The sequence below is a fragment of the Rhamphochromis longiceps genome, linkage group LG22 (genome assembly GCF_057381845.1).
Source record: "Rhamphochromis longiceps isolate RC_006_pf linkage group LG22, R_longiceps_female_GT1.1, whole genome shotgun sequence".
In the NCBI taxonomy this organism is placed as follows: domain Eukaryota; kingdom Metazoa; phylum Chordata; class Actinopteri; order Cichliformes; family Cichlidae; genus Rhamphochromis; species Rhamphochromis longiceps.
The window spans coordinates 27715533-27734918 of NC_140577.1; the positions used below are offsets into that span (position 1 = coordinate 27715533).

The 19386-nt window shown below is 40.7% G+C and overlaps 1 protein-coding gene and 1 long non-coding RNA gene across 2 annotated transcripts; both read right to left on the reverse strand.

Annotated features, from left to right (window-relative positions):
• Positions 1–2203: 2203 nt before the first annotated feature.
• Positions 2204–5667, reverse strand: LOC146644243 (uncharacterized). The gene is made up of 4 exons (XM_085396157.1): positions 5582–5667; positions 5444–5502; positions 4306–5360; positions 2204–4238 (listed from the first exon to the last, which is right to left on the reverse strand). Exons 1-3 carry the CDS (start codon positions 5620–5622, stop codon positions 4309–4311), a joined length of 1152 nt encoding a protein of 383 aa, XP_085252283.1. The 5' UTR covers positions 5623–5667; the 3' UTR covers positions 2204–4238; positions 4306–4308.
• A 10125-nt stretch (positions 5668–15792) lies between these two features.
• LOC146644244 (uncharacterized) lies at positions 15793–17873 on the reverse strand. The gene is made up of 3 exons (XR_014909441.1): positions 17208–17873; positions 16258–16404; positions 15793–15849 (listed from the first exon to the last, which is right to left on the reverse strand). It is a non-coding gene; the product is annotated as an uncharacterized LOC146644244 (long non-coding RNA).
• Between the last annotated feature and the right edge of the window lie 1513 nt (positions 17874–19386).

The window sequence follows — 19386 nt, forward strand, 5'->3', positions numbered from 1 at the left end:
TACTAAGGAGAGCCATTAAAACAACCCCCAGTTCATCTACGAACCTACTCAGCGCCATTCATACCGCCACCTGAAGCCAGCTGAGGCCTAAAGACATCTGTCATGGATTTCTTTTTTCAAAGAGCCATGACAAACACTCTTGACAGCCAGTAGTAAACACATGCTGCCAGAAATTTTCCAGGTCTCTAAAGAGATTCTCGAGCCGTTATAATCACATCAACAAAGCACTTAACAAATCTCCCAAAGCCCCGTCCCACTCATCCAGAGAGTCTTCCAATGTACAGTAGTGCTGGCAGCACTGATTCCAGAGCATGTTGTGCTGAGCTGCGTACACACTGGAAACGATTCACTCGTCGTGCATCGCTTTGAAGCTGCCAGCCGGTCGCTTGCTGACATTCCAGGCTCCCGTGACCTTGTAATGTATTTACTAGCAGGTTATACATGTCAATCACGGGTCGTCTTCACTCTCATTGACTTCAGTCACTAACCTGAAAGTTTATTGCAGGTCCGGTCCACTTTGCCTCACCAGCAGTTATTTCACATGCAATTGCATGAAGTTGCCAAATATCTTTCACCTTCTATGGTCTCTGGTCACCACGTTACTTCCAGTGTGGACTCGTCCCCTTTCTTTCCCTTCCTTACAAAACAGATTTTAGATGAGTAAGTACTTTTTGATTGCCAACATCTGCAGTTGTTAAAGCAGTAGATGATCATATGCAGCATGTAGAAGGTTGGAGCAGGTTTATGATGCTTTATATGCATCAAATGAGGAATCGTGTCTTTCATTTTATTCATTTTATTTAACATTTACACTCAGTATTTAATTTGTGTGAACTTTTTCCTATAAGTCAGCCGGCTCCTCTCTCTGCTCTAAAGACATGGTGCCCTCATCTGGTCACAACATCAAATTACAGCGTGTATCTGCATAACTGCTGTAAAAGTATGTCTTACCCCCCCTCACACCAGTGTGACAGCTGGTGGGAGCAACTCTAACACACTCACTTCTTGTATTGGGCCAACCTTTATTTTTTTATACTTCCAAGGAGCCAGACTTTGTTATCATTTTTTTTTTAAAGCTATCAGGTTTTTCAGTGGATATTGGCTACTTTTGAACAAATTTCCACTCCTTGTACTTGTACATTTTCAGAAAATGCGTTTTTTGTGTGAAGTCACTTAACAAACACCAAAGAAACTCAAGGGATGTCTACTAAATCTTTAGTTATTGTGTTCCTAACAGCCTAACACAAAACAATCTGTTGAACAGCATCTGGAAAGTCATGCTCTTAAGATCTAAGACAAGATATCTAGCAATGACCTGACACAGGATTTGGCATCTGGCTGTTCAGTTCTACTGTTGATCAAAGCCTCATCTGAGATGCTTTCAGTGGATCAGTGGCTGTCAAGAAGCCACTCTTTAGGAAGGGAAATGGGGAGAAAAGACTGAGGTATTCAAAATTACACAAAAACCGGACTGAAATGAAATGGCAACAGGTGGTATGGAGAGCTGAAAATATTATTTTTGTTTTATTTGTCATCATTATATATGCAGGATGTCAGGAGAGAGGTACAAGGCACAAGAGTATCTACAGTCATCTGTAAAACATGAATAAATCTGTCTTATGTCAATATACTCTACCGCTACTATTAGCCTGAATGTACAAATCCTATTACACTTTTTTAGGATAGAAGTATAACTTTGTAATAATGTAACAATTTAAAGAAAGAAGAAACTCTGGATTAAACAAAAAAAAGGAGGGGGAAAAAACAAGGAAACGATAAGTAATAAATTATTAATAAACGTCACAACACTGACAAGGAATGGTGACAGCTGGATGCTAGCAAACATCTGTATTTAGCGAAACAACAGGTTACTCTGGCAAACCAAAAAAAGTACGACCAAGAATAACCTTCATACATTAGAACATAAATATATAATGTTTTTAAAAGCACAAACTACACGAATAAGAATAAAAAAGGCTGACTCCGTCACACCTGCTCCAGAAATGTCTGATAATTAGGTCAACAACGTCACTGCACGATTCAACCGCAAGGGGGCAAACTAGGCTTTTCTGATGAGGGCGCTCTCCCTCAAATAAACAATGATACATCGTGTGTGTGTGTGTGTGTGTGTGTGTTCCGGTCATTTACTGTCCCTCAGGTTGGGGTATGTTGATACATAGTGAGCAGCCAGACATGAGCCACCTTCTTCTCCCAGGAGTTTTGTTTAGCTCACTGGAGTTTGGACTTAAAGAGTTTGGTTTGTGGCATCTTGCATAAAAGGAAAGCCAGAGGTTGGAGAGGACAACCTTAATGTAGACATTACATATGAACCTTATTTAGTTAAATGATTTTCATATTGTCATTGTCCCTTTAATCAGAGTGAATTCAGGAGGGAGAACGTAAAGCAGGCCATTATCCCCTTATGATAGTTTGCTTTGTAGCTCAGTGTACATGGGTGAATATGGATGCACAAAAAGTGCAGTTGTTTACTGTGGAGCACTAAGGAACATGGAAGGTTATCAACAGCTCATATGTATATTTTTTGTTATATTAAGTATAATTGATATGAATGATCCCACAGTTCTGTTGTAATGACTTCAAACTATATATGTGCCCTTGTCAAGACGATGGGTCAGATTGGGAATCAAAAGGGGAAGAGGAGGATCGAGAGGAGCCTCATCCTAAATACTTTGGCTTATATCCTTTTTGTTAATCTAAAAGGACCTGAAAGTATCAATGAGCTGAACATGCATTTGGTGATGCATAAATAGTAAAGTGACTGTTCTACTTCAGCACTAAAAGCACAACATGTTTCATTCATAAAAGCTTTTATTCTCCATCCAAGTGCTTTCTATGTGACATTCACAATAACAAATGCACCAGGAATAACTCAGGGTTATTTGTATATAAAGGCACCAAATCTCAAACTAGAGGTTTATTTGCAAGGTTCAGTGTTGATGACAAGCAGTCGACCATGAACTGTAAGTATAGGAAAACAACGTCCTCAGAGACTTGATTTTGGAAAAGTATCTTCACTTCTGCTCCTTTATGATGAAATGTTTCAGTCCACAAAAAAAATAAAATATCCACCCACGCTGTGTATAGATTCAATTTCATGTTGCCATTTTGCCAAAAAAACCCCAAAAACAAGGTTTTGCGAAACAAAAACGTGATCACTTTGTGTACAATTATCAAGTGTTCAGGGAGTTACAAGTGTTTTTCCTTTGATAGTGCAGGATGGTTGTTTCTGTCCTGATGTGCAAGTGATAGCACTCAGGCTAGCTGCAGAGCTGATGCATTTGTCTGCAGGTCAGAGTGACCTGCTGGGGGTAACAAGGACACACACACACACGATTGTCACAATACATGCCAGGACAGACCAAGGAATAGAAATCTACTCCTTGTTAGAAGGGTGCTCTTGTGGACCCAATAGATCCACAGCGGGTCTTCTGGTGCACTTTTTGGGTCCTTTTAACTCCGTGCCATCAGGAACCGTTTTACAGCGATTTTAATATTTTCTCTAGAAATCCAACTACTGACATAGTCTGAACAATACGTTCAAATTAAAACTCAGAGGAAAGTGAGTTTGCCGAGAAATTATTGGAGTGTCCCCTTACAACACGACCACAGCTGAACCATGACTCAGCAGCTTGAGTCATCTGTCTAAACAGATTTCAGCCAAGACTTAAGAAAAAAAAAAAAAAAAAAGTCTCCAGAAAGTAAATGGCCCAGTCTCCCGTCCCCCACAGGAAGCAATTGAGATGTTTCAACTGATCTGACTCAGGACATCATTTTGTAGGCAGGGCGTTTACGCACAGCTCTTAACTGCGTCACGTTTTCTTTAATCTGGGCAGAGCAAGGTGTAAGTCATCCAGGCTAATACATACAATGACACAAGTGTTTACAATAACTGGACTCTGTCACCACTGTATTGTGTCAGAAATGTCCTGTAAGCACTTCCTTCTACAATTTAAAACCAAAACAAACAGTCGTTTGGAAATAAGCTAGAGTAAGATTGTGTTCTCTGAAGTGGATCTTTGCATCAGGAGCAATTTCGCCCCCCAAAGAGTAGTTTAGCATCACATCATTTACTCACTAGAGGGCACCAAGTCTACATCCATAGACACAAGCGTTGGCTTTTAATAGTACCTCACAACTGGGAGATGAAGTCAAGACAGAAGACAAGATTTCAATTTAATTTATTTAAGAAAAGGTTCAGCTATGTCTTCTTGCTGCACCTGTTGGTAGGAGAGACACTTTAGATACCAGCCAGATATAAACAGAACAAAGTAATGAGATACTCACCTTCTAGTATCTTGGACGTAGCTTGATTGTCATCCATTTGGCACGCGGATGCTCAGATTTTCTTGGGTTGAGATATTCCATCTGCTGTGGGGGAGGTGTGGTAGTTTGTGGCACCTGCTCGACCTCTTTGTCACCAAGCCGTCTGATAGCATAGCCTCCAAAGTGTTCAGGGACCTCATAGATCCTGCTGTTACTTCCATAGGCAGGCAGACTATGAACTTCCTGGGCTGGATTCCTGATTCCCCATGGTGCTTGAAGAGGGTTGCTACTGGTGGGCCTCCGCTCTGCGAAGGTGTAGCTGGGTTTGTAGCTCACCATCATGTTCGAAGTGGAAGACGGCATGTAGCCTACTTGGATGTTCCCAGTATTTGCAGGAAGCCATGCGTTTCTGTACGATTTCCTAAAGCCATGGACGGCGAAGTCTCTAGCAATACTTAAAGGTTCAGATTTATGTTGAGTGACCCGTTTTGCAGGAGCGCTTGCTGATGTTTGCCCCCGTACAGCTGCACTGGCAGGTTTCTGTGCTACAGAATGCTGAGAGGCTGGTTTAAACAAGGAGCTTCGTGTAAGAGTTTGAAGAGATGCGGCACTGCTGGAGCCAGCCTTACTAGTTTGGGGTGCACCACGCTGAAACGGCCAAGTCATTTCCTTGTTGCTATCAGGAAGGCTGTTCTGGTTTTGACCGAGTCCATTCAGAGAGTTCCCACTTGCAACAGAAAGGCTAAAAGAGGAGCGGTTTGGCACCTCCAGAGCATTAACGCCCTTCACATTTGTGTACCAGTTAGGTTTTGTCACCAAGCTGCTCTGCACTAACCTTACCAAGCTTTGGGCTGGTTCTGAAACAGTCTGTTTATAGCTGCTAGCAGAAAGCCTTTCACTATAGCCTCTGTTAACTGTAGTTCCTGTGCTGAGGCTACTGCTGTGAGCTACTCGTGGAGAAATGAAGGCATGTCTGATTTGATCCTGGGAATAGCTGCCATCTAGTCTTCTTAGTCTACCATCTTGCTGTGAAAAGCCAACATAGCCGTTAACGTTGTGCATCTGGGGGCTATATGCTGAGAAAGAAATAGAGTGTAAGCCCACTGTGGTAATCAATCACAGCACTAAAATAACTTAAACATATAAATTCCCCACTTACTTCGTGTAGCCCATGAACAGCACACATGCTCTGCTTGAACTAAGAAAATCAGCAATATCCTGCTCAGAAGCAAAACATCAAGGTCAGGAGAAATGGGACAACAACAAGGTTAAGAATAGCTGCAAAGTAGAGCCTTACCCCAAACCAGCTCCACAAGCCCTTCCAGATTTCCAAAGCATGCTGCCTTACTCAAAGCAACAGTAACACAAACACTCTGAAGCTGCTCACTCTGCATGTGTGTGCCGCAAAGAGGTGACATTTCTTGCAACCTGTATCCAATCACAGGCTAATGAGCAGATTGTTTACAGCTGCTGTTGTGCTGCTGTCAGGCTGAATGCTGGAGATTGTTCCAGAAAGCAGGTCTGACAAAGTCTCATCCTGAAGTCAGAGTCGATTAACTCATTTTTTGGTTACAGATGATCGGTTAGCTCAGTCGACTGTAACTTTGTTCACACAGAGTTACGTGTGTAGGGGTAGTGGAAAAAACCCCATCATCATCACCATAGCAACTGGGAAAATATAAAACTGAGCCTTGAGTTTATAAATCATTTTGGGGCTTTTTTTCACCTTTATTAGAGAATTATTGTAAAGATGAGACAGGAAAGTGGAGAAGATGTGCAGCGAAGGGACTCAGAGGGGTCAGAACCAAACCTGGGCTGTTATATTGAGACTCATGCCTTCTGGTCATCTGCTCAACCACTAAGTTAAATCAGCATCCCACAGAGCCTTAGGTTTATTTGGGGGAATAAGGAACACGAGTGTCAGTGTGAATTATAACATTTTTCTAAAATAAATAAATAAATAAAAATGGAGGGGAGCACTTTCCTTTCGCATCATCTGCTCAGTCATCCTAGCTTGAATCTTTTATTAATAGACCAAACTGGAAATCCATCAAATCTTCACATTTATTTTTCTTGTAAATCTCAATATATTTTTATTATGCTTTAACCTGAAATAGAGAAAATGCAAATGAAACCAACTGAATGTAGCCCTATGGATCAAACAGATACATATAGAGCAGCTCAATTTATATAGCTCCTCATATCTAGAAGTTTACTTACATACAGCATCAAATCACAACATCAGTCAATGAAGGTGCTTTATAAAGTAAGATGAAGACCCTACAATATTACAACAGTGGAAAGGAAAAACTCTCTTTTAACAGGAAAGAACGTTTTACAGAACGAGGCTCAGGGAGGGGAAGCCACCTGCTCCTGATGGGAGAAAGAAGGATGAAAGGCATACTGTGGAAGAGAGCCATCCATCCCGTCAGGGTCATGGGGTGTTGGAGCCTATCCCAGCTGCCATAGGGCGAGCAGCAGGGTACAGCCTGGACACATCACCAATCTGACACTGGGCTAACGGAGAGAGACAGATAACCATTGACATCTATGGGCGATTTAGAATCACCAGTTAACATGACCCCGCTAACTGCAGCTCTTTGGACTGCAGGAGGCAGCCGGAGAGAACCTCAGAAAGGCCCGAGCCAGGACCTCCTTCCTATAAGGCAATAGTACTAAGCACCACATCACCATGATGCCCAAAAGAGTGTCAGAGATTAATCATCAGCAATAATGATTAAATGCAGCACAGTGAGTGAAGAAGAAATACTCATCGTATGATTTTCAATCAGCCTCTAGGCCCAGGCTCCTCCAGCAAGGCACCAACAAGTAAACTGACACTGACTTCAACGGGCCACCACAAGGTAACACCAATCTCAACATTTTCAAAAAGGCAAACCCAGGAGTTGAAGAGGAAATCGCTTAATTTCATGTCTGATGAACTGAGCAAAGTGGCTAAACAACAGGGTGTGCTACATGACAGGATGAGATAAAACAACTAAAAAACTTGATAAACAAGAAGGACAAGAAAATAGACAACTTGGAATGGCAAATCGAGGACCTTGAACAATACACAAGAATGGATGACTTAGTGATAAGTGGACTGGAGACACAACACCGAACCTAAGCCAGAGTAACAGCTGGCGGAGGTAAAGACGGTGAAGATGCCCCAGTAGAGGAGCTGCATCACATCATTTACTCACTTGAACAGCAAGTATTAAAATTCCTTCAAACGAAGAATGTAAGTATTCAGAACCATCATATCGCCGCATGCCACACGCTCCCCAGAAAAGACAGTAAAACAAAGCCATCAATTATTCTTCGGTTTGTGAGTCGCAAAACAAAGATTGAGTTACTGAAACAGGGAAAGAAGCTAAAAGGGACCGGTGTTTATTTAACTGAACATTTAACGAAAAAGACTGCTGAAATTGCAAGACAGGCACGCAGCCTGAAACAAAATAAGATACAAGCGACATGGACGAGGAACTGCAAAGTAATGAGACTAAATGGCACTCCCGAAGAAGCGAAAGTTGTGATGATAAGAGAAATCAAAGACTTAGAGCAATATAAATAATCAGGAATCTACTATAGAATCTATTGGAAAAGTGACGATTGGATAATGAACAATGGGTATGGAAAGTGTTTCTGGCCTTACGGCTCAAGAAAACAACAACAAAAAAAACACATAAATGACAAGTTTGGACACAGATTATAGGTTTCCATTCAGAGATATTGAAGAGGAAGACATTGATTATGAAAAGGACTGTCGAGGTGGTTATTTTGACACACGCGGAGAAAACGAACTTCAAAACATTTAACTATGCAGAGCATAACATGCATGACCCTGAAAGTAACACTGACCCAGATAACCACTTCTACAATAACAACAATAGTACTTGTGAGTACTATACAGATGACCAATTCAATATGAATATTAAAATGGCAAATGCGTTGTCGGTCATACATTTCAATAGTAGGAGCCTGTATAAAAAATTTCTAAAGTTACAGAATGTTTAAGTAAGTTAAAAAAGTTTAATATAATTGCAATATCAGAAACATGGCTCGATAATGAGAAAGTTAGTGAAATGGGACTGGAAGGATACCAATTATTTACAATGAACAGGGTGAATAAAAAAGGAGGCGGTGTTGCTTTATATATAGATAAAGTTTTGAAATGTAGTCTGATTGAATGTATGTCAAGCACCATAGATGACGTATTGGAATGTGTTACTATTGAAATCCATGTTGAAAAAGCCAGCAATATAATTATAAGTTGCATCTATAGGACACCAGGTTCATGCCTTTCAATGAAAAACTTGCTGCTATGTTTAGCAACCTAAATGATAAAAAATAAGGCAAATGGCCTTGCATTTGTATAACGCTTTACTAGTACCTAAGGACCCCAAAGCGCTTTACACAACCAGTCATCCACACATTCACACACTGGTGATGGCAAGCTACATTATATACAAACTAACTAACCGACTGACTAATTTTCTGCAAACAGTAACATTTAACTTACCTGCTCTACTAGGCAGAGAATTCACCTCTCCGTGTCGAGCTTGACCTTGACAACCATCATATAAGTCTTGTTGGCCTTGTTAACATTATTAACGATGCCTCCTCTACCCCCTGACGCTGAAAAGACCCAGGCGGCGGTAATGATGCGGTCGACTATAACCGTGACAAACGACACACGAAGATCAATGTGCTTCCACCTTCTGTTTGCAGGTTATAAATCAGGCGCTGCAATACCAGCACCACAATCTCCATATCAGAGATTTCAGCTTCATTCTGCTTCTGCTTCTTTTTTACATGTGACTGCACAGAGTGATAAGCAGAATGCATGTTAGATTTGCATGTGAGTGCGATATCATCAGCGTCCTCTGTTTTTCTGACTGATCTGTGACCATGTGGGAGGCTCCGCAGGAAAATGACCTTTTATACTGTGAGTGTAGGACACACACACGCTAAGGACACACTCCCTGGTAGTCTGACAGGTGTGAATCTTCATCCCTGACTGTGCTTAGTCAATAGTGATGACAATTCCCTGCAAAGACAAACGAATCAGTCACTTTGTCCTGCTGTCCATCACGTGCTTCATCAAACACTTCTTAAGCCTAGCTTTAGTCAAATTTAGAGTCCCTTTTTTCATCTTTTAGGGACTTGAGTGTCCAATATTCTCTATGAGTCACAGCAGTGATAGCAAATTTCCTTGTCTCCACTCTAGGAAAGAGTGACACCTCGCATGCGATGACCAGATGAGTGTGGTGGCTTAGATCAAAGACACAATTTCCTGTCAGAGGAAATAGCCCAGAAGAATTTTTTTCAGGAGCAGTTTCCTCTTTTCTGAATTCTTTCCATTTATGCCTATCAACATTCATATGAAAGTCCTCCGCTGGAATCCTTCCCCGATGACAAAGGTGTCATGATGACACAGAAGGAATGCTTTAAAAAGAAACCTACGCGTGACATTAATCAAACTGTAAATGAGAGCTATGCTTCAACCTAGGTGACTCTTCTCTCCTTGGGGATGGTCACTCTTGCTCAAAATTCTGCCGGCATCGGGTCTCACACTCTTATATTTTCTGCCTTAATGCCGATTTCTACAGAGCAGGGTGTTGTAGCAAATGAAAGGCATTGTTCAGTCTCCGCAGACCCCTGACCTGTAGATGATTGGCACACAGAGTCATTTTAGAAGCCTCTCTCCTGTAAAGGTTACACTGTGTAAGGTTTCACTTTGCTCACGAGCTCCGTGCTGGCTAAGACAGATTAATATCTGCGTGTGCAGGACCACAAAAAGGGGGTGTGGTGGAGGAGAAGGCAAGCACAACATCCGTATCTAATTTATGTGCAGAGCTATGCAGGATATGGGGACTTTTGTCAGAAGGGTCAAACCATGCAACGCCTGCTGAATCAGAAACTTTTGTTAAAAACAAAGATAAAGATACTCAAAAGTGAACTGTGTGTTTCTCTGAACTGTGCATTGCTCTTGTGTGGATGCTCCACTGAGCATTTGTAGTAGCAGGACAGTGTATGTGAGATTAAATCCAATTAAAATGTATTCATGTTATTTAGGAAAAAAGTAGATTTTTTGTTCTTATAAAACAAAAAATTATGTTCTTTATAAAACTAGAGCTTCATGGCGTTGAGGAATAATAAATTATGGACTGCTGCAGGGGGAGTCTATCCCAGCTGTCATGGGGTAAAAGGCAGGGTACACTAAAATGGACAGGTCACCAGTCTGTCGCACTGTCACAGACAGCCGTTAACACCTATGATCTATTTAAAATCATCACTTACCCCAAACTGCATATATTTAGACTGCCAGAAAAAGGTGGAGAAAGAAAGGGAGAGCATGCAGAGCCAGTGGATTGCTGTTGAGTGACGGTGCTAACCAGCGTTCTTCCAAAATCATGCTAATATTTTCCCTTTAAAAGACACTGCATGTTTGTACGGTGCCAGTTTTTCCATTTAGAACCTACCCACCCAGCAAAAACCCAGCATAAAGACGACTTTCCCTGACTTTAAACTACAGTATGATCTAGTGAAAAAGGAAACATAAAAGCCTCCTGCTTAGGTCATTTAAAAGACCTTTATGTCTAAATCTGGCTAAAAGGTGAAAGGGCATATCTCCTCAACATCTCACCCACAGCCAACTATGGCAAATAGATGCCTCTCCCTGATTCTGCTGGAGGTTTTTTCCTGTTAAAAGGGAGTTTTTTCTTCCCACTGTCACCAAGCGCTTAAGTGCTTAATCACAGGCGATCATCATCACCTTACAGTATCAAGTGCTTTCAGGCAACTGGGAACTAAATGTAATACCTCTGCAAACTCCTCAACTAGAGTCAACTTTAGAAACTGTGTTTTATATTTTTTTATATTGGAAAAAAAAAACCTCATAAAAAATAAAAACAAAGCCACAATGAAATTATTGAAACAACAGCCAGTTATAATTGCCTAAATTTTACACTTAATTTAACACATTTGTAATCCTGATGTGCCACTCTGACACCTCTTAACTCTCTAAAGAACAGAAGGTTGCGCAGTATGTTATTGGTACATGGCTGAAGTCACCTTTCTCTTTTCAGCCAAATTAAACATAAAAAGGAAATCCTTTGAAAGTTTGGCCAGATTTAGCCTTGAAAACAATGTTCACAGACATCTACTGTATACATTAGGGGGTATGGAGCCGTGAGCATTAGATGAATATGTGTGGACACACTTTAAACTTTAAAATCCATCTTTAAATCTGGCTCTTGTCAAAGTTTGACTTCATTCTGCAGTTTTTGCTTTATAATATGTTCGTGTGATCTTTTTTATTGCTTCTAGTTGTATTTTGAAATAATCTGCATTTCTGCCTTTGGTTGGTTTTACTTTTTGTCTTCGTCAGGGTTCCCTCCAGTTTTCACACCAACTATCCAGTCAGTCCTCTGTAGCTGCACCACCTGCTGCTTTCTTTAATTTTTCCTGATTGTCTCGTCTCTATTCGAGCATTTCAGCCGTCAACCTGTCCTCCATTTGTTTTTGTCTTTTTGTTGTTTTTTTAAGTTTCCTTGTATGTTATTGGTTTTCGGTATATGACCTCTTGGACTGTTTTCTGGAGTTCTGCCTGACGTTACCCTAAGTTGTTTGCCAAAACCCACTGACTATCCGTTTTATTGGCATCTAGCTCATATCTAGTCTTGGAAGTTTGGGAGCAGTGAGTAAATTCTCTAAGTGGTAACTCTATCATCCTAACAGAGCTAACCAAGCTAACAGTATAGCTTTCTGAGACATAGCTTCTGGAGCCTCATAAAGCCCAGAACCTCTTGGGCTAAACATAAATAGCCCACTTTGAGACCAATCAAATGTCTTTCTTATTAATGTATGACTGTAGGAATTGCACAGCTTGGGCTAAAAGTGGTCTGACATTAAGAAGCAAATGAAAATGACTACATGTTAAAGTTAAGCCTAGTTTTCAGGGTTACAGTAGGGTACAAGGTAAGATTCATGGTCAATAAGTCATTTAATAAGTAAAACATCTATCGTGTGAGCTATCAACACATTAAATGGCATATCTTCACACTGTTTCATATAAGGCTGAAAGTAACCACCCGTTCTGTGTCAAGCAGCAAGGCTGTGGGACAGAAAGCCTCAATAATGAGCAGAAATATGTCAAAAAGCACCATACAGTAAGGAATCTGCAGAGGTTTCCATTTAAATCCATTTATAATGTAAAAATATTAATTAGAGCAGGTTCTAGTGTGTGTAACAGTCTGCACTTTTTAATTTACACTTGGTTTAATCAAACTTAAATCCTTTTTGGAGAGACTGACTGTACATCTAACACCTGAGACTGATACTACAGGCAGGATGTCACACGCAGTGCAGTAACAGGATGTTCTCATCCAAAGTGACCCGTATCAAACTCCTTCATGTAGCAAGATGATGTAAAGTCAGAGAGACAGACAGTCAGCAGATGGTGTCTTCACTCCGGAAGAATCTACCCTTTGGCCTCCGAACCGATTCTCTCCTCCTGACCAATCAGGTGCTTCAGATCCCTGTGGGGTGCATAGGGCCACCTCCAGCTCGGGCATCTGGTCAAGCATTTGAAATAATGAAGGCAATAATAATGAGCTTAAAACTCCTCCCTCTGGGAGGGCGAGAGGTCAAACTACCTATGGAGAGTTCACACCTAACACATTCCAGGAACTTAAGGATTCGTCATCATCGGAGCGGCTGCACTCCCTCCCCTCGCTGCTTCCATAACACTTCCAAGTTATCACAACTTTGCCCATATTTTTGTTTTGTTTTGGTCATCAGTTTTAACCAGAGGCATCAGTGAGATGTGGGAAGAGATCTCTAAAGCACTGCATCCAAACCCGCAGCATAAATCATGAAATCATACAAACGTGGAGGCTTGTTATTATGGCTGACTGGGATGGATGCTCAAAGACAAGAGAAAAAAAGGTGCCGTAAATCCACAACTGTCCCGCAAATCTGTTATTTCTAGTTCATGTATATTTGCATCCAGGCTGAAAAATGCAAAAAAACAACAAAAAAAACAACACATGTTGGTTAAGACTGAGCCGATGCACACATTAGAAACCTCAGACTTGGTTTGTAACGGTGGTTTTGGCCAGCTGACACACGGAGTGTCCCAGATTCAGTCCTCTTTCTGTTTTGGTCTCCACCAACTCCTCAGCAGTTTAGGCGGCTCTTCAGCTGCTTTGTCGTGTAACTAAAAAGTCTCCTGTTATGAGGAACAACTTTCATATTGCACATGCACGCTCTTGACACGTTGCTCCTGTGAAACTAATGATAACTGCAGCTTTACTTCTCAGTTTAAATGGCTTTTCCCATCACTTCCTGTAGCTGGAACCTGGAAGAAAAGGCATAGCCAGCAATAAATTGAGCCACTGCTCACAATACTGTGTTCAAATGACTCCACTCTCCAGTCAGACTATCGTATTTGCCCTGCCTGCTGCTCATTTCCAGCCCGGCTCATTGATGCATGAAGCAGATGATGAAGTAGCACAGGAGTTGTGAGTATCTTGTCCTTTTTAAAAAATGGGTCAAGGCCATTTATAATCACCAAGAAACGGCAGCCATACTCTATTTTTGCGAACTGGCCAGAGGAGAGAGTTCTTAATGAAGTATAGCTCGAGTCCTTCGTTTGGTGCGGTGAATCAGTCGCATTGCTCGATTATGTTTGGTGATCATCTTTACGCCATGTTGAGCTCCCTTGAGAATCTTAAATCAGAGACATAAAAAGAGTTGAACTCTCTTCTCTTTAAACTCGAGTACCTGGGAAAAGCCTCGGCTTTGGGGTTTCATCAAGACTTTGAGTAGACACAGATGAGTGGGACACAGATGAAAACAGATCACTTTAACTGAGATCTGCCCAGCCTTATCCTCCTACAACGACCACATCAACGCTAAACAAAACTTGTGACGAGCCACAATCGAGGGACTGGTCTACGGCCAGCTGGAACACAGCAGAGCCCACAACAAGGCTTTAGGACACTCTGCTCTCAGGGTAGAGGCCCAGAAAAGGGGACGGGGAGGGGGATAAGTCACAGGGGATAGGGTGGGGGTATAAGGCCTGGCAGACCAGTGCTTTTTCTTCTTTTAAAATCGTAGTCAATTTGGAGATCAATAGAGATGCGATTATGATGACTTCAGAGGGCAGCTGCATTGTTGCTGTGGAATGTTTTACATAAGCGTTGCGTTCATACAAAACTCTGTTGAGAAGCATTTGTTTCTCATTTATCACGGGTCTGGGGACTCGTTGTGGTTATGCACCAAGAGGGTTTTGTTTGAATTTCAAGAGCATGAAGAATCCCATTGCGACATGCGGAAACACACATATACACACATACACACACTGTTAGACATTTTATTGTATTTTTACAGCAACTTACTGGCAACACTATTGCCAGTAAGTTACTGTAATTACTGATCTACAGTATCTTTACTGTTGTGATGTTTTACAGTTCAACCACTTTACTGTAAACATATATTACAGTATAACAGCTTTACTGTAAACGTGGTTTACAGTTAGAAAGACTTACCGTGATTAAGTTTTATAGTATCACTGTACTGCAAATGTGGTTTATGGTATAACACTGTAATTGTGTACAGTATAATTTGTTTAGACTGTAATTGTGTTTTACAGCAAATAAAAATAATGTTAACATTCATATTCAATATAAGAACATTTACAAAAAACAATATAATTCAATAAAGTAGTCTCAGAATAGTGAATTAAACCAACATTTATTGTTGATATTTTTTTTAACAAGAAAAACATTTTTCAACTGAATAAAAACAATGTCAATAACCAAAATAAATAGAAGTGTACATGAAAACTACACAGTCCTTCACCTTTCTGTGTCTGATTTTTTTAAGGAAAACAGTTTTTCATTCCACTAAAAACAGGACAAACCCACCAGCATGAACATTAAATAAACTATTACAATTGTAAAACAAAAATCATTTACAAAATGTAATAATTATCAGTGGGTCCCAGGAAATAGAATGTGACATGGGATTTAGATTTCCGTTACCAGGATGGTCGGGTTCAGTGTAGTCTTTATCACCACCTGTCAAAGACACATCATCAATATTCATGTTTGCTCAGGTTATTCACTTGTTCACATCTGTCTGAGATCATTCATACTGTTGTATGGATGTGTGTACAGTATGTATATAATTATCAGCTATGTAAAAGATATTATCATCTCTGTATTCTTACCTAGTTGGAAGTCCTCCATTCAAACTCAGAGAGCCGCTGGAGGAAGGTGGTGATCTGAGGGCTGATGCTTGTAACCTTCCTCTTTACGACACGACCTGTCTTGCAGCTTGTACCAAGTTTTGCAGGGCATTTTGTTCCCATGTCTGGATTGATCCTCACAAAGAACCTTTTAACGGAAAAAAGGCTGCTTTAATTTCAAAATTAAAACATACATTACAGCAATCACCTATATGTTTCTGCAACTGTAGTCAAGCTATCACATATCACATAAAATGCCTTGCCCTCCAAACTGATCATCCAGCGGCTTGCAGACATGAAATTATTCCCTAAAAACAGACAAGAGTCCAATAAGACAATGTGCTCACCGTTACAAATAAGGTTTCCACAAGAATGCTGGATAGCAGGCCTCACACTGTACAAAAATAGAATCCACACAGTTTGCTGCTATTTCTCTTATTATTTATTATGTAATGAAAATTATGATCAATTACAGGAAAAAACTGCCTAATGTTTTGGCATTTTGGCCTGTGCTGAAATGTTAGGCTGTTTTTTCCTGTTGGTCATTGTGTATAATAAATAATAAGAGAAACAGCAGCAAACTGTGTGTATTCTATTTTTATACAATATAAAACAGACAAACCCCTGTTAAGTAAGTTGTTGTGGGTACAAATACCACAATAATTACATAGATTTTTTACAAAAATATTACAAGAGGATTGAAAGTATTTACTTACCAAGCGCTATTACCCTTGGTGTGATGGGTAAGGTCATCTCTCTCTCAACAGACATCTTGGTGGAAAAAGCATTTAAAACACAAACACTGAGGCTACATCACACTGTCAGCGCAGCCAGCAAGGGCAGGAGAACAGCAATGCACCACACTGGGCGAGAAAAGACAGAGAGACAATTGTTAATTTAATGTTGCATTTATTTAACCCTTGAAAAATATATTTACATAAGTAAATAAAAGAAAAAAAACACACAACCCATCTTTTCCAGAATAATTCAACTAATTGCTCTTTTGACCAACCTAACACAGACGTTACACGGTTTTCCTATGAAAAAGACCCTGGAAGACGTTGTATTAAAGGGAAAAAAACATGCTCCCCTTCCCACTTAAAAAAATAATAAATATTAAACTTAGGTTGGAGTTCCTCACGCCACCAACCTAATGTTATATTAACTTTTTAATGTTGTGTACTGCAGCTCACACAAAATTAAATAAAGCAGGCTAACCTACATGAGCAAGCTCAAAACTGGATAAGATTGTTTTAGCAGTCTCTAAATTTCCAAAAAAAAGTTGTCTTTCTTTATTCTCATTAAATGTGTATTTTTACCTGCTGCTTTAGCTGAAGCTAAATGTCCCACTGTTAGCATGGCCAGCTTCTCAATAGTCATAGAACAGAAGCGCAGGAGGACAATGCACCACACTCGGCGGGAAAAAGACAAAGACTGTCGTTGCGCCTGTGTTCTTCGCCCCTCCCCGTGGAAAATATATATCTAAATATATATTTAAATAAGAAAAGAAAAAAACACACACAACCTATTTTTTCCAGAATAATTCAGCTAATGTGCTATTTCGACCAAGCTAACACCGATTTTAAGCCCCCCCCCACACAAAAAATATATATGCTCTTAAGAATTAATAAACGAGTATGTTAGGTAGGAGAGTCCTTTGCATTACCTTATGACGTCCCGTTTGCAGTTTCCACACAGAGGTCCAACAATAACGAGGTGCAAAATCTTTTGTCCTCTCGAGCATATCATAATGAAGAGTTAACAAAGTTGGACTGTCTTTCCTCTCCTGTCAATCACTGGATCACAGGTCATGTCAGTCAGGATATGGAGTGGTGGTTGGTAGAGATAGGTGGGTGGGCGGGGCCAGCATGCATTCAGTGTGTGTTTCACTAAGTTGGGTTGACTAGTTCCCAGAAGAGTTCTGTACATGTTGCACGTTCAGTAAATGAGCAATTCAGTTACTGCTCGACTGAGAAGCCTCCGCCAAATTATTACAATATTCTCCACTGACTGAAGTTCGCCTTTGGCAACGCAGTGGCAAGCACACATTTGCAGCAGCTGTGCATGTGCATACAACTGCATGCAGCAGATTAGATGATCAGAATTCTTGAACCTTACACACAGGCAAGTCCCCTAAAAAGTCAAAACCATAATACTTTCACTGGTATCATACTGACAAATGGCATAGGTTGGAGGAAAATCTGGAAATGGTTGGCAGTGAAAGAGTTAAAATGTAATGCACTATTGCAACCAACCACTGAAAGAGTAAAAATACACAAACAGTATGATGAACCATTCAAATCACATAATACAGTAGCACTACTGCTAATGTGTTAACGGTAGGTATAACTACTACCGCAATTTAAAAAAATACAGTAAGTAAATGTAAATAACCTTAATATACCCATAATGCAAAGCAAATTACAGTAATTAACTGTAGAAATGTTTTCAGGTAAGTTACTGGGCATTTTGTGGTATTTTACTGTGAAAAATACAGCAAAGGTTAACAGTGCACACACTCGGTTTTACACAAAGCGGGGACAGAGGGAGTGTGCAATCAAGCACAAATCGAATCCATTTGTGGAGTTTAATAAGTTCAAACTGAAATTTCAGTCCTCGTCGCTTGTTTTGTGTCAGAAAATTGAAGCTGAGGTGATACTGCCGCTTATTGCGGTCTCTCCTTCAACACCTGCTTGGATTGTCGATGGTATATATCTGATATATATCTTTGCAAAGCGAAATACAAACTATTAATTTGCACCATTCATTTGTTTGAGGAAAGACCAAACATACACATCTTTTGTTTTTTGCAGATACTATGATGGCAGTGTGTATACCTACGCACCATTCTAAATGTGCAGTTAGCTCCAGGACTTGTAAAATGATAAATGGGAGGCCAGTTGGTTTTAATGGGCACTTGGGCCACTTGTACCAACTCCTCCTTCCTTGCATCCTCTGGCAAACACAATTAGCCTCATTGATCAAGTGAGCAGCAGAACAATGGGTAAGTACCCCACTGGAGTTTTTAGTCTCCACCTTCACTGAGCAGACTTGTTAGAGATGATGGATAGGCAACATCTGAGAAGCTGGGCCAATGACTTCGCTGACCTCACGCCACAATCAAGATAGCTGTTATAGTAAAAGTCTAGCAAGACTAAGGTTTGGCGCACCACATTGGATCTGAAGCAGTGTTTGTACAGTTCAGTTATACCAAATGTAAATAATGACATGATCCCCATGATGGGAGAGACAGCTGTACTTGTCATACTATGCTAGTGGAGGAAAGTGGGAGTGGGGGGAGGTGGAAATGCCACTTTGTCTCTGTCATCACGCTGCTGACTGTTGTGGGTTTATTTTTTTTTTAACATGTTCAATTCCTCGCAGATGTGGCGATCGCTTTCAAGGCATATTCTCTATCACGGCCATTAAAGCCCAGTGTAATGGCGCCAAGATGTTCCCCGAGACAGCAGGCGTATAAAATCAAAAGCCTGCTGCGCTCCAGAGGAATAAGTGAGAAAGAAATCCTTTGAATATGTATTTTGCGCGAACCGCACGCTGCACGGGAACATAAAGCTGTTACACTTTTTAAAACTGCTTCCTCAAAAGAAACCTAAAAAAAACAGCCTGTGGGAACGCAAAACATGGTGAGCAAAACTGAAACAGAGACATGATCTTTTAATCAGATACGTGCGGCAGTCTGAGGGAGAGGAGTAATTGGAGTAGTTTTTTCCCCCTGTTTTTAACAAGCCTCTCTTTAGCACAGGGAGTAATGGAGAGCGCCTGGATGGGTCTGTAAGTTCCTCTCTTTCCTTGGATTCCTGCTGAGGCAGTCTCCCACAGCCCAA